General features: G+C 49.7%; 1 protein-coding gene across 3 annotated transcripts; it reads right to left on the bottom strand.

Moving 5' to 3' along the window:
* Positions 1-664: 664 nt before the first annotated feature.
* On the bottom strand, positions 665-24,264 carry LOC138833780 (organic anion transporter 3-like). 3 transcript variants are annotated; one of them, XM_070032077.1, is made up of 12 exons: positions 24,081-24,264; positions 22,197-22,276; positions 20,381-20,750; positions 7,890-7,993; positions 7,343-7,497; positions 6,158-6,326; positions 3,612-3,735; positions 3,308-3,423; positions 2,739-2,953; positions 1,587-1,695; positions 1,249-1,452; positions 665-1,162 (listed from the first exon to the last, which is right to left on the bottom strand). In XM_070032077.1, exons 1-12 carry the CDS (start codon positions 24,111-24,113, stop codon positions 1,063-1,065), a joined length of 1,779 nt encoding a protein of 592 aa, XP_069888178.1. In that variant the 5' UTR covers positions 24,114-24,264; the 3' UTR covers positions 665-1,062. The 3 variants fall into 3 exon arrangements, with proteins under 3 accessions (XP_069888178.1, XP_069888179.1, XP_069888180.1); XM_070032078.1 differs by having other exon boundaries at positions 20,381-20,717; XM_070032079.1 differs by lacking the exon at positions 24,081-24,264 and having other exon boundaries at positions 22,197-22,348.
* Between the last annotated feature and the right edge of the window lie 203 nt (positions 24,265-24,467).

Raw genomic sequence — 24,467 nt, 5'->3', positions numbered from 1 at the left:
GCTCAAGGCTAACACTCTACCACTTGAGCCACAGCTCCACTTCCAGATTTTCTGGTGCTTAATTGGAGATAAGAGTCTCACAAACTTTCTTGGTCCTGCTGGGTTTGAACCATGATCCTCAGATCTTTGCTTACTGAGTAGCTAGGATAGTAGGCATTAGCCCCTGGCATCTGGCTTGAGGAGGCAGATTTTTCACAGAATTAAGGGCTGGGAAACACTCATCAGACCAGACAACAATTTAAACACAACTGATGTTTACCCTGGAGCTGAAAGCTTTTCTGCATCAACTAAGCTGGGTAGTGTGTGTGTGTGTGTGTGTGTGTGTGTGTGTGTGTGTGTGTGTGTGTGTGTTTGTGTGTGTATGTGTGAATTAACAAATACTGTTTTGAAATTTCTTTTGATCTTTATTAGTTTTCTGAATGTACTTGGTCAAAACAGTGTATAAGGAATCTGGCAATAAGGCAGAACTCCTGTACCTAGCCTATGGTCATTGGTAATAGCACCACAGAGTAGGGAAGATTGCACATGTCCGCATGAGCCCAGCTTGCATGTGGCTGTGTGTCCAATCTGTATGCCCTTGAAGTGCAGATGGACAGGTGTGTGCGGGCACTGGTCTCTATGGTAACCAGTGTTCTTTCCTATCCCCATCCCTGAGCAATATGGGTGGAGTTCTTTATCACTGTTTATTGAAATTTCCCACCAAAGGAAAGGTTTGGGGAAAAGAGAGGAAAGTATCTCTGTTGGACTGAATGGAGGGGCCTCAGGAGAAGAGGGAAAAGTGGCTGGAAGAGAAGGAATAGACAGAAGAATGTCCGGGCCTGGGTTGCAGGGAGGATGTAGGGATTAGGGAAAGAGACCCAGGGCTAAAAGTTCAAACATGCCAGGGCTGGACTGAAGGCTCTGGTTGAGGGGGTGGTGGCGAAGCCTCAGAAAGCTTCATTCCTAGGCCCTGGATCCATCCACGGCCTCCCCCACCCCTGAGGTACCCGAGGAGCTCAGAGGCAGGTAGGATCCTGGTTAGGATCTGTCTCTGGAGGGAAGAGAAGAAGGCTTCTGTTGTCCTCAGCTGGGATCCGGGCTTGATCCACCAAGCTTCAGAGGAATCTTCTGGGATGCCTTTTCTGCTTCTGACTCCTGCTTTGTCTCTTTTCCTTGCCGGACCCTAGGGACAGACAGCTTAGGAAAAGCCCTGCACCCTGACCCGTGCGTCCCCCATCTGGTACATGTAGCCAAAGGCAGAGAGCTCACCAGTTTTCCAAGTCTTCAATCGTCTCTGGCAAGGGCCGATTGAGAGTCTCAAGCAGGAAGAAGGCAGCAATGCCTCCCAGGAGAGCCATGGTCCCATAGATGACATTGGGAATGAAAGGCTGCACCTCACCGGTGATTTTCACCAGCGGGGCTATCATGCTGCCCACTCGGGCCCACAGGTTACTGGCACCCATACCTGTTTGTCTGGGAGAGTTCAGAGCAGGAATTGGTAGCCTGTGTGTGTGGTCCTTAGAGGATGGCCCTGGGGCAGGAGGATGCCACAGTCCCACATGGCTCTGTCTCCTTTGCCCGTGCCTCGCCCCTGGTCCAGTACGTACCGGATGACTGTGGGGTAGAGTTCACTTGTATAGAGGAAGAGGCAGCTGAAGGAGCTGGACATGCATCCCTTCCCAAACACGGCCACTGCTGTCCTCACCATCTGCATGTCTTCAAAGGGGAGAAAAGTAGGGTGCCGTGGAGTTCTGGACCCTCCTTATCAACCCTTTCTCCCTTTTTGCTTCCACTGCCAGGAAGCTCAAACCCAAACGTAAGACTGGATAACAGCCTCTCGGCTATTCCGAAATCGATGCCTGTTGTGTTCTGCTTTGTTTCTGATCCCACCCCACCCCCCTCTTCTGATTCCCTAATCTAATTTATATTTCGCTATGTATGTTGTTCTTCAACACTTCAAGATCTGTCGGAAGCTTATGGATGTTCTCAACAAACATTTATATAAAATCAAAAGTAGCTTCTTGCCGGGCGCTGGTGGCTCACACCTGTAATTCTAGCTACTCAGGAGATGGAGATCTGAGGATCAGGTTTCAAAGCTAGCCCAGGGCAGGAAACTTTGTGAGACTCTTATCTCCAATCAATGACAGAAAAAGCTGGTAGTGGCTCAGTGGCTCGACTGGTAGAGCGCTAGCCTTGAGCATAAAGGAGCTCAGTGCCTAGGCCCAGAGTTCAAGCCCCAGAACCGGCCAAAAAGAAAGAAAGGTAGCTCTTTTCAAGATCATGGTGGAGTAGGGTGTGTGTGTGTGTGTGTGTGTGTGTGTGTGTGTGTGTGTGTGTGTGTGTGTGTGTGTGTGTGTGTGTGTGTGTGTGTGTGTGTGTGTGTGTGTGTGTGTGTGTGTGTGTGTGTGTGTGTGTGTGTGTGTGTGTGTGTGTGTGTGTGTGTGCTTCCTTGAGCATTGGACTCTATTATAGTTCCTCCACATCAGCTCATCCCCTCAGCGAGTAACCTCAGGCAGGACACAGCCACGCCTCAAACATTCCTTCATACGCCATGCTGTTCCAAGTCCAAGTAAGGTCTGGAAAGGAGCTTTGAGAGAATAACCTAAGCTCTGGAGAGATTACAGGGACTCGTTCAAGGCAGCGCAGTGGATTAGACGCAGGACTAACAGAGCTGGAATCCTAGATCACCCCCCCTTTCCGGCCCGCGGCAGCATCTTCCACGAGACTTTTGGAGGACATATCTATCCCCAGCTTCTCACCTAAAGGCACAAAGATGAGACTCAAGATGGCTACTCCCGCCAGGAGCAGGACAGCAGCCAGAGTGATGCGCCGGCCCAGATAGGATATAGAGAGGATGGTGACGAACTTGGCTGGGATGTCCACTCCGCCAAAGATGATCTGGAGAATGTAGAGGTTGACTCCAAATTCTTCTACCCCCATAGCCAAACTGTAGTAGGCAAAACCAGTGGAGAACCTGAAGGACAGAGATGGATTGGCTGGCACCTTCATGTCTCAACCAGGCTGAGGCCTCTTCCCGTACTGGTCATTGGTTCCCCAGAGAGGACGGATGAATAGCTTCATTTCTTGTACCATCTACAATGGATTGCATTCTGTTTACATGTGACTTTGTGGCTTGGGGGATTGTGTTTGGATTTAGTGGGAGAGTTCTGGGATCGATTGGCCATGTCTGACACAGGTATGGTCTAGAGGGTCATGGCAAGGATGCTCACAATTGACCCCTCCTACCCACCCAGAGAATAACAGGACTGGAGGGACTCCGGGTTCATCATCCTGGCCTTGGCAGGTATGGATAGAGATGGTGACTTACCAGGCAATGGCAAGGCAGAAGGTCATGCGGCGCAGGGTGGGTATCCGGACCAAGTCAGCTAAGCCATACTTCACCTTGGCCAAGGAGATGTCCTTCTGTAGGTTGTGTTTCAGCTCCTTGGAACACAGGAGAAGGAAAGGTGCGGCAGAGGAAGGGAGGGGAATGCAGGCCTGCTGCCTTGAGAGGGCCCATTTGGAGAACCAGATGGAATGTGGACTGGGGGCCAAGGAAACAGAGGCAAGTGGAGACACTGGCCCCCAAGCACTGGGCCTAACCTCCAACTGTAAGCCTCCGCCACACCAACCTCCAAGCTGAGCTTTTCCCCTTCCTCCTTCTTGCCATTGTAGGCAGCCACTCGCCGGAGCGTCTTCAGGGCCTTGGAAGACTTTCCATTCAGGACCATCCAGCGGATAGACTCTGGGGTCCACCTGGAGAAGGAGAGAGTCAAATCCTAATGATTCCCCCATTCCAGAGGACCCCCCCCCACACACACACCTTGAGAGACTGAAGGAATATCAGTCACCAGATAGGGGAACTAGGAAATCTGATCGGTCTGGCTGTGGAGTCTATGGAATTTAGACTTGGCCCAGCTTTGCACCTGGGCTGCCTGTAGCCAGGATAAATTCCAGCATCGTCTCTCTTTCTCTCTCTCTCTTTCCCAGTCTAGAAGAGCCTCTCCTCTGCCCCCTACATGGGTTGCTTGTTGTTGTTGGGTATCTTCCTCTGCCAGGAAGCCCCAGGCCATAGGCGTAGGAGAGGGGACAACATGTTCCAGGCTGTGCCTCTGGGGGGTCCTGTTCCTCTACCTCCCCAGCCTTGTGTGGGGCTCAGTTTCTCATTCCTTTGGGGGACAAAGGGCAGGATCATAGTCCCTGCACTCTCAGGGGTGTGTGTGGATATCTGTGGCCTTCTATTGTCTGTTTTCTGAGCCCGCTGTCCCCAAGATTACCAAAGGCTTCCTCCCACACATCATGGCCAGGGCCTGGGCTTCAGCCTCCTCAAGTTGAGACTGGCACTGTGGCTTCCAATTAGTGAGCAGTAGGGGATCGAATCCCCAGCTGACCTAGGAAAACTTTGAGGCTCAGAGTGGGTGAGACTTGCCCAAGTTATAGTTTTTTTTTTCTTTTGCAAATATTGGGGCTTGAATAATTCCTCCTCCTCTTCCCCCCCTCCTCTCCCTCCTCCTCCTTTCCCTCCTCTTCCTCCTGTTCCTCCTCCTCCTCTTCTTCCTCCTCCATCTCTTCTTCTTCTTCCTCCTCCTCCTTCTCAAAGCTGGAAAAGCTGGCATTTTACCACTTGAGCCATACCTCCACTGGAGTTTTGCCAGTTAATTGGAGATAGGATTCTCATGGACTCTTCTGCCTAGACCAGCTTTGGAACTTGATCCTCAGATCTCAGTCTTCAGAGTAGTGAGGATTACAGGTGTGTGAACCACTAGTAGCCAGCCCAATTATACAATTAAGAGACTAAGCTCTCAATTGTACTCTGCTGAACCCGGTGCTCCTGTTTTGCCTCCTATTCCTTCTCTGCTCCCAGCTTAGCCTGTTGACAGGCCTCTGGTTCTACCCCAGGCCCACTCACCATCTCCCTCCCTCCCCCTCGCTGCCCCCTCCCTCTCTCCCTCCCTCCCTTCCTCCTTTCCCTCTTCTCTCCCCTTCTCCCTCTCCTTCCTCTCTTCCTCTCTCCTTCTCATTGCCCTCTCTAGGAACTGCTCTTTTCATTTCATTTCCATGTAACCTTGCAGAATTGGTTTCTTCTCTGAGCCTCAGTTTTCTTATCTACTAAATGGGGACATTGATTCCCCCATCCCACAGTGATGCCATAAAGGTCAGAGACGACCGAGGCTGATGTTTGGAATGGGGCCTGTGCTTAATAAGAAATGCTCAACCAAGGTTGCTCTAAGATTTCAGACTCTCCAGGGCCCACTTGTCAGTTCCAGGACTGGGGCTCCAACAATGCTTTCCCGAGGCCCAGCTCCTCCTTGGAGCTTGGCTTTGGGTTGGACATGTCGGTAATGTTCATGCCAGTGTCGCTCAGGCACTTCAATTGGCCCAGGTTCCCAAGCTGAGACTCCCGCTTGAGTTTTCCTTTCTTTCCTATTTCAAATTCTGAAGTCTCCCTCATTGTGAAGATTCTTCCTCCACATTTATCTTTCAGATTTGTTCCCCGAAATCTCTCTTCTGTTGTTTGTCTCCCTCCCATGTGGGTCTATTCTGGGCTATTCTTTCACCAGCAGAACCTTGTCCAGGCCTGGTAGAACCCTCTGGAAGCTTTCCACATGAATATGATACCTCGCTTTCCCCGTCCCATCTACCTTGACTCACCCCCTCCCCCCTTCTTCAGCTGCAGGGAGTTTCCAAGTGTCCCCCACACATCTGTTTCCTCCTGCAACATGCGTTTTCTTTTTCATTCTTTTAAAAAATTTTAGTGCTAGTCCCGGGGCTTGAACTCAGGGCTTGGGTGTCACCCCTGAGCCTCTTTTTCTTAAGGCTAGCACTCTACCACTTGAGCCCCAGAGCCACTTCCAGCTTTTCCTGAGTAGTTTTTTGGAGATAAGAGTCTCACAGACTTTCTTGCCCAAGCTGGCTTTGAACCACAATCCTTAAATCTCAGCCTCCCAAGTAGCTAGGATGATAGGCGTGAGCCATCAGCACCCAGCCCTGCAACTTGCTTTTATGTATGTAGCTCCTTCTCCCTGGAGTGACCTTTCTTGACTCTGGGAACAGGGTGTTGGGGACAGAGTTGGCCACCTAGGTTATGAATGAGATCCTCTCATTTGGTTCTGGGGGCAGTGTCCTGGTGGGAGGGTGCCTATGATAGGAGATGGGGGAGAAAGGGAGGATCACATACCATGATGACAGGGCGAAGATGAAGTAGGGAGCAGACACAGTGAACTGTAGCCAGCGCCACTTGGGGACAGCATAGGCCAGGCCGGACAGAATGAACTGGCCAAAGGTGTAGAAGTACCCGATTGCTGTAGACGAGATGGCCCTCATCCAAGTGGGGACCCACTCCACATCTGTGAGAAGAGATCAAGGACCAGGCTAGATAGAGTTCCGATAGCCCCCCACCCCACTTCCCCCGTCCCGCCCCAACAAGAAGGGGCACCAGCTTCTGCTTCCCGTTAGCTATGTGACTCTGTCCTGATTCCAATGGTGCATTTTGTAGGTGCTATAGCTGCAGCTTAATTATACAGGACTCAAGCCTGGGTTCAACTTCTTCCCAGCCTGTTCTCCTTTATTTGTGTGTATGTGCCAGTACTGGGACTTGGACTCAGGGCCTTGTGTTCTTGCTGGGTTTTTACATTCAAAGCTGGTACTCAGCCAGGCTCTAGTAGCTCACGCCTATAATCCTAGCTACTCAGGAGGCTAAGATCTGAGGATTGGGGTTTGAAGCCAGCCCAGGCAGGAGAGTCCGTAAGACTCTTATCTCCAATTAATCACAGAAAAAGCTGGGAGTGGAGCTGTGGCTCAAGTGGTAGAATACTAGCTTTGAGCAAAAGGAGCTCAGGGACAGCACCCAAGCCCAGAGTTCAAGCCCCAGGACTGGCAAAAAAAAAAAAAAAAGGAGTCTCACAGGCTTTCCTGCCCAGGTTGGCTTTGAAATGCAACCCTCTGATCTCAGCCTCCTAAGTAGGTAGGATTTCAGGTGTGAGCCACTAGCGCCCGGCTTTCAGTTTATCCACTTGACCACCGCTTCTCCACTGGCAAGTGGCTTCCTTTGTTTTGCTTTGATTTCCTCATCCGTATATTAGATATAATAGTTTTACACCCCCCCCCCTTGTCCCTTTGTGAATAGGTTGAATGAAACTGTGTGTGCCTAGCAGAGTGCTAGGCCCAGGGTACATTCTCAATATTGAGCTGCCATTATTCTGTTTGTGGTTATGTCCAGTTAGGGCCTCTGCAGTTCTGAGTGGGGTGATACATTGACCATAGGAGCTCTCTGATGGAAGCAGACTTAGGCCCAATCTCTCAGCTTCTGCCTAGAGCTATCCAAGGCCCCCGTTCCTCGGCCCCTCCCACCGGTGTGGCTCACTCAAGATGACAGTGCTGAGGGTAATGCCGGAGATGCTACAGCCACACAGGAAGCGTAACAGCATGTAGACTAGGAGGGTGGGGCTGAAGGCAGCTCCCGAGCCGCTGGCCGCCAGCAGTAGGTAGCTGCATGTCAGGATGGGCTTCCGACCAAACCTGCAGCTCAAAGGAAAGGAAGGGCCAGGGCCAGTGACTCTGCAGGCTGTGGGACAAAGGGCTGCCTCCCCTCCTCCTCCACCAGGACCCAGTAGAGCATATGACTCCCTCCCTCCCCTAGACAGACCCTTGCTAGTAATTGCTGTTTTCATTAACAAGTTGGTGGAGTGCCGAGTTAATGAGTTATTTTTTTCCACCTCTAGTTTAGCTGACTGAGCAGAGGTCAAAGGACCACTTATCTCTAAGCAGCCTTTCGCAGCTCCCCGGTTTGTCTCAGCAGCTTTTAGGCCACAGAGCCACCGATGGTTTTCTGTTGGGTCTGGGGAGACCAGAGACTTCAAGGAGAAATGAGATGTGATCAGGGCCCACCCCTCCCCCGGCCCAAGTCTCACCTGTCAGAGAGTTCTCCAAACACGGGACCTCCAATCAGGATGCCCGCCATGAAGATAGACTGGGCCATCTCTTTCAGTTTGCCAGAGCTGCACACTAAATCCCACTGCACAAGAATAAGGAAGGGCCAACCCGGCTTAGCACAGACCCTCCCTCACACATGGGCCCTTCTGCCACTACCCTGCCCTGCACCCCTGCTTCCCTGCCCTGCCTCCTGGCACCAATTCCTCTTTCCACTTGATCCAGGCTCCTTAGGCTTGCCTGTGGCTCTAAGGTCCCTAACCCATATCTATATCTATATCTATCTATATCTATAGATATAGATAGTCTGTGTGAGTGTGTGCGTGCACCATTACTCAGGGTCTAGGTGATGTCCTTTAGCTTTTTCACGCAAGGTTAGTGCTCTATCACTTTGAGCCATAGCACTGATTTTCTGGTGGTGAATTGGAGATAAGAATCTCATGGAGGGCTGGGAAGGTGGCTTAGTGGTAGAGTGCTTGCCTAGCTTACATGAAGCCCTGGGTTTGATTCCTCAGTACCACATAAGCAGAAAAAGTCAGAAGTGGTGCTGTGGCTCAAATGGTAGAGCACTAGCCTTTAGTTTAGCACAGAGAGGTTCAGGGACAGAGCCCAGGCCTGGAGTTCAAGCCCCAGGACTGGCAAAAAATAAAAAAAGAATCTCATGGACTTTTCTATCTGGGGTAGCTTTGAACTGCAATCCTTAGATCTTAGTCTGCTGAGTTGCTAGGATTACAGACATGAGCCACTGGCACCCGGCAACTTCTGACTTTTTGGTAGTTAATTGGAGATAAGATTCTCACAGACTTTCCTGCCTGGGCTGGCTTCCAACCTCAACCCTCAGATGTCAGCCTCTTGCACAGCTAGGATTATAGACGTGAGCCACTGATTCCCTGCCCTGACACACAGATGTTTGAATACTACATCTTTCAAGTATATGTGGTCTGTCATGTAGATTTCCAAGTCTGCTCAGCTGTCCCATTCACATCTGTCCATAACCTCCTCCCTTTAGTCCTGCCTATGTCCCTATGGCTCCTCGATATCTCTTCTCTTCCCTTGTAAATACAAGGCCGGTCAGCCTGTACCCTTGACCGCATCCTCTGTCCCCACAGGGACATTGCTCTATTATTGCCACCACCTTCCAGCCTACACCTTCAGTCTTTCTCTCTCCTGACTTGTATGTGTTCAGGTTTCTTCATCTTGCCAGGCACTGTTGGCTCATGCTTATAATCCTGGCTACTCAGAAGGCTGAGCTCTAAGGATCAAGGTTCAAAGGCAGCCCAGGGACACAAATCTTTGAGTTTCTTATTTCTCACCAACCACTTAGCAAAGTGATAGTTTTATAGGTGTTTCTATTAATTATTCACATGTTACTTTATAAATTAGATAGCTGTTAAAATAGACAGTTTGAATTGTTCTATTTAGAATTGCACCTTGGAAATCATTTTGCTGATAGTAGTACTTAAGTTATGCTTTTTCTTTCTTTCTTTTTTTTTTTTTTTTCTGGTCGTGGGGCCTGAACTCTGGGCCTGGGCGCTGTCCCTCAGCTTTTCAGCTCATGGCAAGTGCTCTACCACTTGAGCCACAGTACCACTTCTGGCTTTTTTTTCCTGCTTATGTGGTGCTGAGGAATCAAACCCAGGACCTCATGCATGCAAGGCAAACATTCTATCACTGGGCCACCTGTCTGGGGCTTTTTTTCTTTTTAAATCAATACAGTTGGGGCTTCTGTATCCTAACCTGCTAATCTTGGCAGTTGTAGACATTACTAGCTTCTACTGCTACTTTGTTTCTTCTTGCTTCTACTCTTTCTTTTCCTTCCTGGGCTCTATCTACTTACGAAGCCCCTAAACTTCCCCAGGACTCCTTCTAGATCCTCCTCTTTATTGACTTTCCTCAGGCCCTGCCACTTGCTCCTACAGCTGAAACTGCTATTTGTGCTAAAGATCCCAAATCCACATCTCCAACCCAACCTCTCTTTTGGCCCCCAGACCAGGAGATTTCTGCTTGAAAATGCAACTTGCTGGGTGCTAATACTAATCCTAGCTACTTAAAAAGCTGGGATCTGGAAGATCACAGTTTGAAGCCAGCCTAGGCAGAAAAGACAACAAGATTCCATCTCCAGAATAACTAGCAAAAAAACCAGGCTGGAGGCATGGCTCAAGTGGTAGAGCAAGCTCAGCAAGCACGAGGCCCTGTGTAACTAATAAATAAAGCCATTTAGATGCTATCACAGGGACATCATAGACTCTCTTGTCACTTCTCAATGACTGGCAGCCTTCTCATGTAAAAATAGTTATTTAAAAACTTAGCCCGGTGCCAGTGGCTCATGCATGTAATCCTAGCTACTCTGGAGGCTGAGATCTGAGGATCACAGTTTAAAGCTAGCCTGGGCAGGAAGGTCTGTGAGACTCTTATCTTCACTTAACAAGTAAAGAGCCAGAAGTAGAGCTGTGGCTCAATTGGTAGAACACTTACCTTGAACTGAAAACCTCAGGGACAGCACCCAGGCCCTGAGTTCAAGTCCCAGGACTGGCACAGACAAAAAATATTGCTTGAATCTGGATTCTTATATTTTCACTACTGTCCTAGTCTAGGTTTTAGCATTTGTCCTTGGCTTGTAGTGACAGCTGATATTTACTTACTAAGTACCAGGCTCTGTTCTAAACAAGCTCTTTCTGTATTTTACCTTTATTTTTCCTGTCCTGGCATTTGAACTGAGGGCACCAGGCTGGCTAGGCAGACCCTCTGTTGCTAGAACCATGTCTCTAGGTCTTTTTTGCTTTAATTATTTTTCTGGTAGTGATATGAGATTTTGTCCAGGGCTTGCCTTGGACTATGAACCTCTTACTGATGCTGTAGCTGGGATTATAGTTGTGAATCACCCAGCTTGTTTGTTGAGATAGAGTCTCATTTAGTTTGTATGCCAGCTCTGGGGCTTGAACCTGGGCACTGTCTCTATTTTTTTCCACTTAAGGCTAGTACTCTACCACTTGCACCACAGCTCCATTTCTGGCTTTTTGATGGTTAAATGGAGATGAGTCTCACAGACTTTCCTATCCTGAGTGGCTGCAAACTGTGACTCTCAGTGTTCAGCCTCCTGAATAGCTAGGATTATAGGTGTGAGTCACGGGTACCTGGCTGGAATCTCACTTTTTGCCTTCACTGGCCTCAAACCTCCTGAGTAGAAGTGTGAGCCTCCATTCGCAGCCCTAACTGCTTTAATCTTCACAACAGTCTTCTTGTGTTTCCCATTTTATAGATGAGGAAACTGAGACATATAGGGGTGACTGTGACAGATTAAGTGTGTGTGTGTGTGTGTGTGTGTGTGTGTGTGTGTGTGTGTGTGTGTGTGTGTGTGTGTGTGTGTATGTGTGTATAGTAGGTCTTCAACTCAGGACTTTTTCCACTCAAGGCTAGATCTCTTCTACTTGAGCCACACCTCCATTTCTGGCTTTTTGGTGGTGGCTAATTTTAGATAAGAGCCTCATGGACTTTCCTGCCCAAGTTGATTTTGAACAGCAATCTTCAGATCAGCCTTGTCAGTAGCTACGACTATGGGCATGAGCCACTAGTGCCTGGCTATGACAAACTTCATTCTTATTTCTTCTTTCCTCTTCTCTCCCTGATGATCAGAATTGCTTTCGACACTTCTGTCTCCAATCAAGTTTCTGTTTTACCAAAAGTTCTCACTGGCTTCCTCTTGCCTTTTGTGTAAAGCTCTGTGGACAAGTTTACAAAGCTTTCTGTGCTCTGATCTTGGCCTGGCTGTCTGTGCTAATCTCCTTAATACCAGCATTCACCCTTTGCTCCAGCCATCACAAACGACTTGTGTAATGAGGGCTTAGAAATGCCTCCTAAGAATGTTTTGGACATAAAACAGGATAGGGGCAGAGCCACACAGCCCAGGGAACTCTTCTACTTTCTTCTTCTGAAATCAAGAGAGGGTGAGGGTCGATAAAGACTCCAGGTCCCAAAGTTGTCCCAGCGTAGCCCAGAGTGGCCCAGTAAACCTGCAATCCCTTCTAGCTAGGAAGGGGCCTGGCTGGTGGGGGACAGAGGTTGGCAGAGGAGGGAAAAGATAAGGAGGAAGTAATAGTAGGTAGCTTGAGAGACTGCCGATACTTTGTGGCATGCTGTGTATTGAAGCCCTGAAGGAAAAATCTACAGGAAAAGATCTACCGTCAATCTCCCATTTCCCCGGTGACCTTGAAGGTGGGTGGCTCTTGATAAAGAAATGGTAGAAAATACGTTGGCTGTTTTTCATTTGCTTCAGAGGAAATCCCTGGCCTGGACTTGGGTTCTTTCTCCCTTCCTGTGGATAGGAATGGCGAGGGCAGGAACAAGGCTGAAAGCCAGATATTGAAGATAGCAGAGCAGTAAGAAAGGGAAGCCTATCTATATTCTTTAAGCCATGAATTATAATCGATTCTTTTGTTACAGTGACATAGCCTATCTGGATGTATCCCACAAGAGACTGCAAATGAAAATTAGATTTACATCTTAACCTTCATGATACTAAGAAATCAAGGATCTAGAAGTGGCTCAAAGTGGTAGAGCTCTAGCCTTGAGCGAGAGAGCTCAAGGACAGCGCCCAGGTCTTGAGTTCAAGTTGCATGACGGACCAAAAATCAAAAACTGAAAAACAAAAAAACCCCATCATGTTGGGGCTGGGAATGTGACTTAGTGATACAGTGCTTGCCTACCATGAATGAAGCCCTGGGTTCAATTCCTCAGTACCACATACACAGAAAAAGCTGGAAGTGGTCCTGTGGCTCAAGTACAGTGCTAGCCTTGAGCAAAAGATGCTCAGGGACAATATGTAGTTCAAGCCCCAAGACTGGCAAATAAGTAAATAAATAAATAAAATCAAGAATCTAGTCAGTACAAATAACTTATACTTGTAATCCTGGTTCGAAGCCAACCCGGACAGTAACATCCATGAGACTCATCTCCAATTAACTACCAAAAATTCTGGGAGTGAAGCTGTGGCTCACGTGATACAGTGTTAGTTTTGAGCATAAAAGCTCAGGGACAATGTCTAGGCCCTGAGTTTAAGCCCCAGAACCAGAAAACAACAACAACAGAAAAAGAAAAAGAAAAAAAGGTCTGTTTTGTTTACGACTCTATTTTCATCATTGAACAGTACCTGGCATCTAATAGGCATTTAATACTTGAATGAGTAAGCATTCCATAGAAAGAACAGAGGGATGTCAAGCCTTAGAGGTTTAAAATATGTCTACATCTATATGAGAGGTCACATGGTCTACACTCTCAATACTGGGAAGAGATTGGAGAGCCTCTCCTCTTCAAAGTGAGCCTGTGTCGGGATGGATAGTATCAAGTATCAAATCACAACCACATGGCAGTGAGAAATGTTATTACTTCACAATGAGACTGGAGAAAAGACTCTGGCAGTTCGTCTACCGGGCAATTAACGTACTTCAGTGAAGTTTTAACAGTAAGAAGGAGGATTGCCTTGTGGTTAAATATTTTTAAGATATTGGACTTCAATTGCACTCTAAATTGCTCCCAGAGATTTCATGGTTAATGAAGCTCATCAGAACGGATAAGAAAAATGTGACTGTGGCTTCCCTGCAGGGCAAAACAAATCCATGGGGCTCAGACCTGACATGTGTCACAATTATGGGCTGAATTATATCCCCCTGAAAGACACAGTGAAGCTCTACTTTCTAGAGGTTCAGAATGTGACCTTTGAAAATAAGAGTTGTAGATATAATTAGCCAAGTTAAAGTGGGCGCATACAGGAGCCGAGTGAGCCCTTAAACCCCCATGTCTTGTAAGAAGAGGAGAGAGAGAGACATACAGAGATAATGCCTTGTTAGCTAGGTGTTGATAGTTCATGTCTGTATATGTGTGTGTGTGTGTGTGTGTGTGTGTGTGTGTGTGTGTGTATGATCTTGAAGAAGTATATATATATATATATATATATATATATATATATATATATATATATATATATATGTACACACACACACATATTTAATGCCAGGAACTTCCTTTCTGGGTACCTGACCCAAGCAGGTGGGCAATGAATATTTAAGAAGTGGACCATTAGGATGCCCAGACGCCCCACTGTGGGTGAGGTGGACCTCTCTTTTCTTCCGCTCCCAGCATTCACTGACGGCAGAGGGCACACTGCCTCATGGCACTCTAGCTACTTATTTACTTGTTTACTTTCTCTTCTATGTTCTGTCACCTCACCAAAGGCAGAGAGCATCTTATTTGACTTTTTTATCCCTGGCAGTTAGCAAAATAGCTGGTAATAGTAAATGTGAACATTTGTTTAATGGATAATGACTGAGTTAAACGGCTGGGTTAGGGTATGTAGTTTGGGGATGTGGGTAGTCAAATGGAGCCAGGCATCTTGCCCCTCCATGTGGGGAAATTCTACACAGCACATGGACTCTTCATATACTAACTCCAGTACTGACTTTAATGCTCCTTTCTTGGAGTATAACTGACGCTCAAGGGAATGGAATTCTGAAAAGAAAGGGAAGAGCACCTGCTCCTTTGTGTCCTCTATAGGAATGTGGTCAGGAAGGAAGCTCAGAGGAAAGCTTTGCTAGTCACATTGGCTGCTGTTATGATGGCCATTTCCCCCCAAAGCCTGAGCTTTGGAGGGTAGGTGACTTGTTCAACCTAGCTCTGTTCATTTCAAGGAAAATCCTTCGGCTCAGTTCTGCTGAGCCTCACCCCCCACCCCTGCCCCGGGGTCCTTGACCATGAACACCGCTCTCTGAGGTCTCGCTGTGTGCCATGCTTTGAGCCTTGGACTGCCAGATGAAAGACATCTAAATGGGAGCTCTTATTCTGAGCCATGGTAAAGCAGTGTAGCTCAGGGCAGAAGTGCAGTTTGAGGAGGGAGGCAAGGTTAGAGCTTGGTGAACTGATTAAGTCCAAAGGGTGACGTGAGGACAGATGGGAAGTAGAGTAGCAACAAGCAGAGGGGCTAAGTGAACTTCCTGAGGGGGTAGATGCAAGGTGCATCATAGAGGGCCTACCAACCCTGCCAGTCCTTCCAGGATGGAAGCCCTGCTGAGTGGGAGGAAATCTGACTACACACAAATCCCACTGAGGGCAAGGAAACAAACTACTTTAGCTCGGGATCCCTTTGGAGCCAGCTCGGACCTCATGGGACATCACTGCTGCCCTTGTGTGTTCTCCAGCCTTGTTAGCTCCCTGTGTACCAAGCGTCTAGGGTGGGTGGGGGGACTTCCAAAGGATGTGGATTCCCAGCTCAGCCACTTAAGAGCTGTGTGTTTTTTCTGTGGTTCAGACTCTTTAGCTGTGCTTGTAGGTCCATGGCACCTGCTTTGCAGGATTGTAAGCAATGACCTAGAGAGTACCAAGCCCCCAGTACTACACCTGCAAAAGAGTGGGTCCTTCATTCACACTGGCCATTAGGTAATGAGGGTCACATGTGGTTGTGAGGCTCACTAGGTCATGTGATGTGATAACTGGGGCACGGATGCTGGGATCCGGAGTCTGATCCACCACACATGTGGTAGATGAGCTCAGTGGAGTCCTCTGTGTGGTGAGGATGGTAGCCAGCCCTGGTTCTCAGGTCCATGGCAGGAGGAATGCAGAGCACTGCTAGCTCAAGGCCTGTATACAAGGAGATGTTCACAGAGGGACTTCTTGAATCCAGAGAGCCCGCAGAAGGCCCACGTCCCTCTAGTGTCTGTGGCCAGGGTTTCTCTAGGTTAGGGCTGTCACTGGGAGCAAGGTGGGGCTCTCAAGTCAAGATCCAGGGCTAGAAAAGAATGTATAAGAGGAAATGGCCAATGCTTGGAGTCCAGCAGGGCTGAGGGCAGCCGGTAGGAGTAGGAAGCTGGAACAGAGTGGATGTGAGAGATGGATGCGTGTCCTGGAGCTGGGTGGTTGGGAATTTGGTGATAGAAGAGGGTCAGAGGTGTGACCAGTGATTCTTCAAGAGGGAGCTCTCTCTGGAGTGGAGATCTTACTGGGCAGACTCCTTGCTTTTCCAGCAAGTGTGTCTGTGTAGGAGACAGGATCGGGAGGACTGTTCAGACTATCTTCCCCCCAACATCCTTCCTCTCTCTGGTAACCCTGGCTAGTCACCTCCTCTCTCTGAGCCAGGGATGGAGCGGTGTCTCCATCCCTCTTCTGATCCCCTAAGCTTTCCTGGCTGAGGAGACTACACATTCCTTTCTCTTGGTGCAGCAAAGAAGAGGTCAGGACTTTCCCGAAGGAGCTTTGCTAAGACATCCAGAAGAATACAAAGGCCTCTCTTTTATGTCTGCGAAGTGTGAGGTCCCTGCCTGGATGCTGGGCCCTAAGTTTCCTGAAGAGGAATTATCGCTCACAGCCCCACACCACTGGCCTCAGCCCCATGATCCTCAGAGCCTGGCCTGAGCATGCCTAAGTGACATGCGCCCTTCTAACACACATGGAGTAAGTCCTCTAGTTCTGACTTAGTAGAAGTAGCTACTAGGGCTAATTAAATGCCTTGGAGGTACCCCACCCCCCGGCCCTGTGGTCAGAAAGTACTGTCCTTCCCGTGGTGCTATGTATTGGTTCCTTTACCCTTCTCACTCGCTTTCTTGTCCCCTTTCATAGATGAGGAAACAGATTTTCTGAGAGTTGTGACATGTTTTCATAGTCGGCCCGGGCAGGATGTGAACCCTGGCTGCCTGCCTCCGGGTGACTAGCCCATGCTGCTGGTCTAGGAAATGGTCCTGTGCCTCTACCTACCAGGATCACTTGGACTGAGCTTGCATGTTGCCAAATATCCCTGCCTTCATGATTACACTGCCCCGCCCCCCATCCCAGAGCCTGCGCGTTCAGCCCTCAATCTCTGAACAAGAGACACACTCAGCCACGCTCTGTATCTACAACATAGGAGCCAGAACGCCAGCAGACACAGCTTGTATCTGCCATGGCTGAATGAACAAATAGGCAGAGGGTTCCTCCCTGGCTGTGTGCTGTTGACATTGGTGTGCTGAGTCTGCCCACTAAAGTGTCCATGGCTGGTTAGAGAATCCCCTCATTCCCCCCCCCTCTACCCCCCACCATGAGTTCTCCTAGCAGGGAGTCTCCAGAAAGCTAGAGCCGGAGGCAAAGCTAAATGAGATCTGACACAGCCAAGAGTTCAGCCCCACTGGGATGCTGGCTGCAGTGGCTGGAATGGTGACTGGGAATTTGGCTGGCAGAGGTAAACTGATGCTTGACTGGGCCCTAAGCCTATCACCTGTGCCAGCCACCAGGATGTGTCCCTGCCAATGCAAGAGGGAATTCCACATCCTCATGGGAGGAAATCTTGCATATCCTCCCACGGAAGGGTCCTTCGTCCAGCACTGAGTGAACACTGGGCTACGGACCTAGTCCTGAGGTGACAGGCTTGGGTGGAAAGAGACCCGCCATGCCCTGGAGAAGCTGCCATGATGGAAAAGGGCCCATCTGTGGAACAGGCCATCCACCCTTAGGGCACAGGGCGCATGGGCAGTCTGACAGATTTGGGGTCAGGAGGTATGCAGCTGTATGGAACATGTGCTCTGGGGCTTGGCTCCCTGGAGGTTGACTCTGTCTTTTGCAACTGCAGTGGTTTGGGCTAGTGACTCGTGCCTCAGTTTCCTCATCCCTGAAAACGGGATCCTTAAGGTGCTGACCTCAGAGAGCTGTTGTGACCACTAAATGTGCTCATTTTGACAGTGTGCACACTTCTCGCACATGTGTAACATCTTGTTAGTGATGGTTCTATTTAAGCACTTCCTGTAGTGTGTGTATGTGCGCACGCGCACCAATATTAGGGCCTAAACTTAGGGTCTTATTGCTGTCCCTTATCATTTTTTTGTTTTTGTTTTTGTTTGTTTGGGGCTTGAACTCGGGGCCTGGGCGCTGTCCCTCAGCTCTTCAGCTCAAGGCTAGCGCTCTACCACTTGAGCCACAGCACCACTTCCGGCTTTTTTCTTTTGCTTATATGGTGCTGAGGAATCAAACCCAGGGCCTCATGAATGCAAGGCAAGCGCTCTACCACTGAGCCACCTTCCCAGCCCCTCTTGTCATGGATTCTTGTGCAAAACTTGCTGATGGGTCAACAGACTGCTACACTAAAACTCTACCAGCCGCTCTAACCTTGTAGATGGCCTGAAAATCAAGAAATATTTTGAATACTTGATACATTTCACATACTATATTTGAAGCAGGGGGGGAGGTGGGAATTTTCATCTGGGGGCAAAGTCAGAGCCACAAATAGAACAGTTAGAAGCACAGCACTGCAGCCAGGCCTGAGTTCAGATCCTGATTCTGCCACTTAATAGGTCTGTGACCTTCTGCAAATGACTCAGCCTCTCTGTGCTCTAGTTTCCCTAGGGGAAACTTGTTCAGAAAAATCTAGACTGTTTCTATGTGTGAAGTGATGAGAATAGTATCTGGCACATAACAAATGCTATGCATATAAGTAAATATTTGTTTTCAAAGAAGGAAAATTACATAGACCAAGTATAATTCCTTTGGGATTGAACACCAACCTCTATCTATAGAGGAAATAAAGTCTGTAAGCCAGGCTGGGCCTTAGTTTCTTTCTTTCTTTCTTTTTTTGGGGGGGGGAGGCGGTCCAGTCATGGGCCTGAACTCTGGGCCTGGGCGCTGTCCCTCAGCTCTTCAGCTCAAGGCTAGCGCTCTACCACTTGAGCCACAGCGCCACTTCTGGCTTTTTTTTTTCTTCTGCTTATGTGGTGCTGAGGAATCCAACCCAGGGCCTCATGCATGCAAGGCAAGCACTCTACCACTGAGCCACCTTCCCAGCCCTGGGCCTTAGTTTCTTCATCTGTTAGAGATCGTAATACTGCCCTAGAAGAGGCCACATGCCCTGGGATTACGGGACACTGTCCCCATAGGGTGGCATGAATCCCTGGCTTAGCAATGTAGTTCCTCCCATGAGACAAAATCTGCATCTTGCATTCCAGGGGCTCATGGTTTCCAGCGGGGAATGAAAATTTCCTCTCTCCTCACATGCTGCCTCCACCCTGAAGCCAACTTGCCTTCCTTCATTTGGTTTTCGTTTCAACACCCACAAACATTGCTCTGTACTGATGAACTTCACCTTTCAATTCCAACTATGAAACTGACCGGCTATGGGATGATGAAGAACTGTTTCCCTTCTCTGAGTTTTAGTATTTTTTATTTATTCTCCCTCTCCCTCTCTTCCTCCTCCACCCCCTCTCTGTAAGTCCTGGGACTTGAACTCAAGCCCTGGGTGCTGACTCTTAGCTTTTTGCTTAAGGCTGGCACTCTACCACTTGAGCCACAGCTCTCCGTCCAGCTTTTTGGTGTTTAACTGGAGATAGAGCCTCATGGATTTTTCTGCCCTAGTTGGCTTTGGACTTGAATCCTTTGATCCCAGCTTTCTGAGTAGCTAGGGTCACAGGCATGAGCTACCACTTCCCAGCTATTTATTGTTCATCTATTAAGGAGATAGACAGTACTCTCAGCAAATCATTGTTGCTGGAATCAAATGAAAACTGCCTACAGTGCACTGAAATGGACCTGGCAGGTCAGCAGATGAAGAAATGACAACCCCTTTTCTTCCTTTTCTTCCTGCTATGTCCTTCTGCCTAGCCTGTCATTGAAGACCTCTGGTTTCCAGACAGCCAGCAAATCCATGAAGGGCTGCGTTAGAATGGGAGGTGCACACTGCCTGCCAGTCTGTTCAGCTCCCTGAACTCTCTCTTACCTTGCTACCTTTTGCACAAGATGTTTTCTTCCTTCCCCCCATGGCCTGGCTAAACCTCTGCCTACCATTCACATCTCAGCTCCAGAGAGTATTTCTTTAATGCTTATCAGTTCCTGTCTCCCACGCAGCCCAGGCATAGGTCAGAGTCTAAGGTCACTGCACAAAGTTCTTTGAAAGATGGAATTTCTAAACTTCTGTGTGGCGCTTTCATTCATTGGTGTCTCCCCACTAGGCTGAAGACCCAGCAGGAACAGAGATGTGTGTGTGTGTGTGCGCGTGGGTGCGTGCGTTCGCGTGCGCATGCACACTCATTGGTCTTAGAGCTTAAACTCAGGGCCTGGGCACTGTGCCTCAGCCTTTTCATTCAAGGTTGCAGCTCTATGACGTGAGCCACAGCTCCACTCCCTACATTTTGGTGATTCATTGGAGGTAAGAGTCTCTTGGGTTTGTCTATCTGCCTGAGCTACCTTTGAACCATGATCCTTTGATCTCAGCTAGGATTTATGAGCCATCAATGCCTGGACAGTTTTGCAAATCTGCAGAGCTCAGAACTGAGCCACCCGGACCTCTATAGTTGTTGATGGAAGCGATCAATGTTTTGACTTGGATTGTAAAGGAACCCTCTTTGCCATTGATGTACTTGGACCTGGAGCCTTCCTCTGCCAGCCTAGCATCTTGTCCTGGAATCCTGGAAGTTCAGCTGCAAGGTATGTGGGGGGACCGGAAATAACTGGGGGAGGGGTGGGGCAGACATACCTCCGTCACAATGGTGTCCATGGTGTTATTGTAGACCCAGCCATCCAGACAGGGCTCCGTGGCTCCGTGGGTCTCATTGGGCAGGCTGGCGTTGGGCAGGTGAATGAAACGGAGGCATTTCTCAGGCTTTCCATCCAGGCCCCTGGGGAGCACCCAGAGCTCTGCTGAGGCATTGGGGGATGGGCGGCAGTGGTGGGCAGGGGTGGTGGCCGTGAAGATCTGTAGCAGGTTGTGGTTGGCCATGCCAAGGATTGGGAGTGCGAGCAGGGTCACGTGCAGGTACTGGAAAGGGCCCATGCTGCCCACACGGTCCAGAATCTCTGAGAAGGTCATGGTGCTGGGGGAGATGAACCAGAACTGTAGACCAGGCCTGAGGTGCAGAGGGGAGGGTGGGTGTGAGTGTGTGTGTGTATGTGACACATAGACCTATGGAGCAGTATGGGAGCACACATTTGAGGATGTGTCCAGGTATGTGTGTAAACACGGGTGGGATTATGTGTACATACAGGGTAAAGATGCAAGGACAAAGCTGGGCATAAGTGGCTCACACCTGTAATCCTAGCCATTCAAGAGGCTGAGATGTGAGGATCATGGTTTGAAAGCCAGCCCCGGGCAGACTAAGCCTGGAGATTCTTATCTCCAGTGAACCACCGAAAAGCCAGAAGTGGAGTTGTGGTTCAAGTGGTAGAGTGCCAGTCTTGAGCAAACAAGCTTAAGGACAGAGCCTCAGCACTTGAGTTCAAGCTCTGTGTGCATACACACACACACACACACACACACACTGATGTGAGGACACACGGATTCACGTGTGCATGCACAGGGATGATATAGACGTACCTAGCTGCATGGAGCTGTGTAGGGATATCGGTTGTGGCTGTCTGTCCAGGTGTAGGGTGAGGGGCCCTCAACTGTGTAGACATTTAGTCTGGTTCATAGAGCCCCAGTTGTGAGTGTGTACCTGTGCACATGCACCCCCCCAGGCTAGTCACACATGCAACATGTATGTATATATGTATATGTGGATGTATGTGTGCAGACATGTGCATGTGAGTATGTATGTGTGTGTGCTGTATACGTGTGTGCCTGAGCACACATGCACTCCCTTAGGCTAGCACACATGCTGCATGTATGTGTGTGGCATGTGTGCATGTTTGGATGCATATGTGTGCACAACACACTCCTGTTGGCTAGTCACATGTTGCACACATGCACAGGTATATATGTATGTCTATGTATATGCACACACTTCCCCAAGCTAGTCATACTTGCTGCATGAGTGTATGTGCATGCACGTGTGTATGTGCATGCATGGACACACATGCTTCCCTAGGCTAGTATATGTACTGTGTGTGTATGTGTGTGCATCTGTGTACGTGTGCCTGTGTGTATGTATGCATGGATGGGTGTGCATGTGTGTGTATGTGTGTGCACACTCACATGCTCCCCTAGGCTGGTCACACATGCTGCATTCACACATCCACACAATGCAGTCCACACAATGCAGGCCGCATAGCAGGGAGTACATGGCCAAGTCTTAGATGTTGGCTCTACAGGATGTGCAGCGGAAGTGGGTGGGGGACAACCCCCGTTGCCGCTGGCAGACCCACCAGGGCTAACTACGCGCAAGGGCCTCCCCCAGCCCAGAGCCTCCATTCCTGGCTTTGTTCCCCGTAGATAGAATATCCGAAAGAGCCCAGGTAGGTCCTGGAGGGCATCTGGGCCTCCACGGGCCACACTGAGGAAGCGGGGCCTGGCGTGGGGGGAGGGGGCAGTGAGCCCTGGGTTCTGGGCTGAGAGACCCTCCTTCCATTCTTACCTGCTGGCTCGGGCTGGCTCCGGCGGGGCTGGGCGCAGAGGTAGCTGAGTCCGTGCTCTTTCCTTCTTGGGGTCTGGCCGCTGTTGGACAATAGCTCAGCTCCAACAAGCTGTGTTTGTACCTCCCCCAGGGGGGCCTTATATAAGGCATAAGCTGTTTCCTGGGCTAATGTTTGACTTTCTTTAGAGGATTAATATCACTGGCAGGGAGAATTTTTGTGAACCCACCAAGCCCAGCCTGAAAGGGCTGCCTCAGCGAAGGCTGGCAGGGCCGGGGGTTGGGGGGGTGAGGGAACGGCATGGCTCAGCCTACAGGGCTGCTGCCTGGACAGACGGCTTAGCAGGCAGGCTCTCCCAGGGAACAGTCTGGGAAGGGGTCTGTCTGGCGTGAGGGTCCTGTGGCCTTCAAAGCTCATGTCCTGAGACCAGTCATTGGGAATTCTCCATTATATCACCGTCTCCTGCCCACGGCTAGATATATGGGGATCGCTTTCCAGGAGGTGTCCTTGCTGCCTCAGGACCGCCATGTCTGGGGCCCATGGAGCAGACAGAGCCTCTGGTCTGCGTCTTCCCCAACTCAGTTGGCCAGCCTTCCATCCCACCGGTACTCCACGACCTTGCTCTTCTTCTGCTAGGTGCTTGCAGTGCGGGGGGACCCACTGCATTTCCTTTTCTTTCCCCTGAGTATGATTTAAATGATCTAATATACTGTGGGAAGGGTCGACTCCCACCCTGTTTTCCCAGGTGCATACAGATACCAGGCAAGCCACCAAACATAGGTGCAGATGGCCTGACGCCGGCAGTGTAATCTACCTAAGCCTGGCTGTAAACATTCCATCATGGGCCCAACCGAAAAGCACCCCCCCCCACCTCCCTTGACCTAGTGGCTTTTTCATTAACCTCTGCCTCCTTGCTCAGACCTCATAAAACCCAGCTCCTGTCCTAGCCGTACACACAGTCTCCAAGCCGGCAGGAAGGCTGTGTCCCTCGCTGCTCTATCTCAATAAACAGTCCTTGCCTGTGGAAGATCCAGTCCAGCCTGTTTCCATCCTTTTCCCTTTATTTTCCCAACACTGTGTGTTTGAAGCCAGGTGCTGGTGGCTCCCATGTGTAAATTCTAGCTACCCAGGAGGTTGAAATCAAATCAGGAGGCTTGAAGCTGGCCTGGGCAAGGAAGTCCATGAGACGCTTCTCTGTAATTAACCAGCAAAAAGCCAGAAGTGGAGCTGTGCTCCAACTAGTAGAGCACCAGCCTGGAACCAGAAAGCCAAAGTCCAAGCTCGCACACACGTGTGTGTGCACACAGTGTATTATTTTCTTGCACAAAATGTAGGACGCTTTGACAAACGAAACCAACTGAAGCAAACCAAACATCCAGCCCAGGAGAGTCCCTCAGTTTCGAGTCCTTTCTGGTAGAGACTTACATCTCAAACCCCATCTTCAAGCAGCCCCCTTGGGGGCAGTTACCCCTCATAGCCGCCCTGTTACTGTTCTGCATTACCAATGGGAAAAGCAAGGAGGTAAGTCACTTGCCTGGCATCTCCCAGCCAGAAAATGGCAGGAAAGGTGAGCCCAAGTTTTCTATGAAGTCTAATGATCCATATCTACTTTTAGAACCCCCTGGAAACTGCTTCCCCGCAAATCCCATCTGCTCTTGGGAGGGCCAGGAGCAATGCTAGGGAGGGACCCACTGAGTGCTCCCTTTTTTTTTGGCTGGGGTGAGCTTTTTTTCCATTCTCTTCTGGGTCTCCTTCCTCCATGAAAATGGCATCCAGCCTCCCATGGCTCCTCCCTCTGGGGTGCCAGCCAGTGCTTTACCCCCCCCCCCCCCGCCCTGTGTGGGGTCAGCTGGTTAACTCGGGTTTCACCCCTCCTCTCTCCTTACCACCTGGGCTGAGCAGTTATTGACGTTCTTCATCCAAGTGGCCGGAGCCAGGGCAAGATCATCCCGCAGTCATCAAAGGAAGATTAAATTATGCCCCCAAGGCAGCCGTGGGCTTGTGGTAGGAAGGTATTTTTGACGGGGAGGCTTGCAGGAGAAGTTGGGCTGTGGACGTAGGTCTCCCCTCCGGTTCCGCTGTTCACTGGGCTTAGAAAATGTCAGGTTCTTAATTGGCTTGGGTCGTCGAGGCCCCCCTGGCATTGTTTAAAGAAGCCTGGTGACTTCCCTGAGGTCACTGGGGTGGAGCCACAGCCTGCACATCCCCAACTGCCCAGCGAGGGGCCGGAGAGGAGTCCTGTGTCCCCGCCTGGCCTCCAGTGCTTAATGGAT

The sequence above is a fragment of the Dipodomys merriami genome, unplaced genomic scaffold (assembly GCF_024711535.1).
Source record: "Dipodomys merriami isolate MVZ:Mamm:240054 unplaced genomic scaffold, mDipMer1.0.p SCAF_21, whole genome shotgun sequence".
Classification (NCBI taxonomy): domain Eukaryota; kingdom Metazoa; phylum Chordata; class Mammalia; order Rodentia; family Heteromyidae; genus Dipodomys; species Dipodomys merriami.
The sequence above is the reverse complement of the archived record's forward strand: the minus strand, read 5'-3'. Positions and strand labels throughout refer to the sequence as shown.

What these genes read in the sequence shown, in the direction of transcription:
- LOC138833780 (XM_070032077.1), bottom strand. Translation starts at nt 24,113, where the DNA reads ATGAAGAACGTCAATAACTGCTCAGCCCAGGTG. An exon ending in TCTCATCTTTGTGCCTTTAG is followed by an intron (nt 1,696 to 2,738) that starts GTGAGAAGCTGG and finishes TCCCCTTTGAAG; the next exon opens with ACATGCAGATGGTGAGGACA. An exon ending in CTCTACCCCACAGTCATCCG is followed by an intron (nt 1,453 to 1,586) that starts GTACGTACTGGA and finishes GAACTCTCCCAG; the next exon opens with ACAAACAGGTATGGGTGCCA.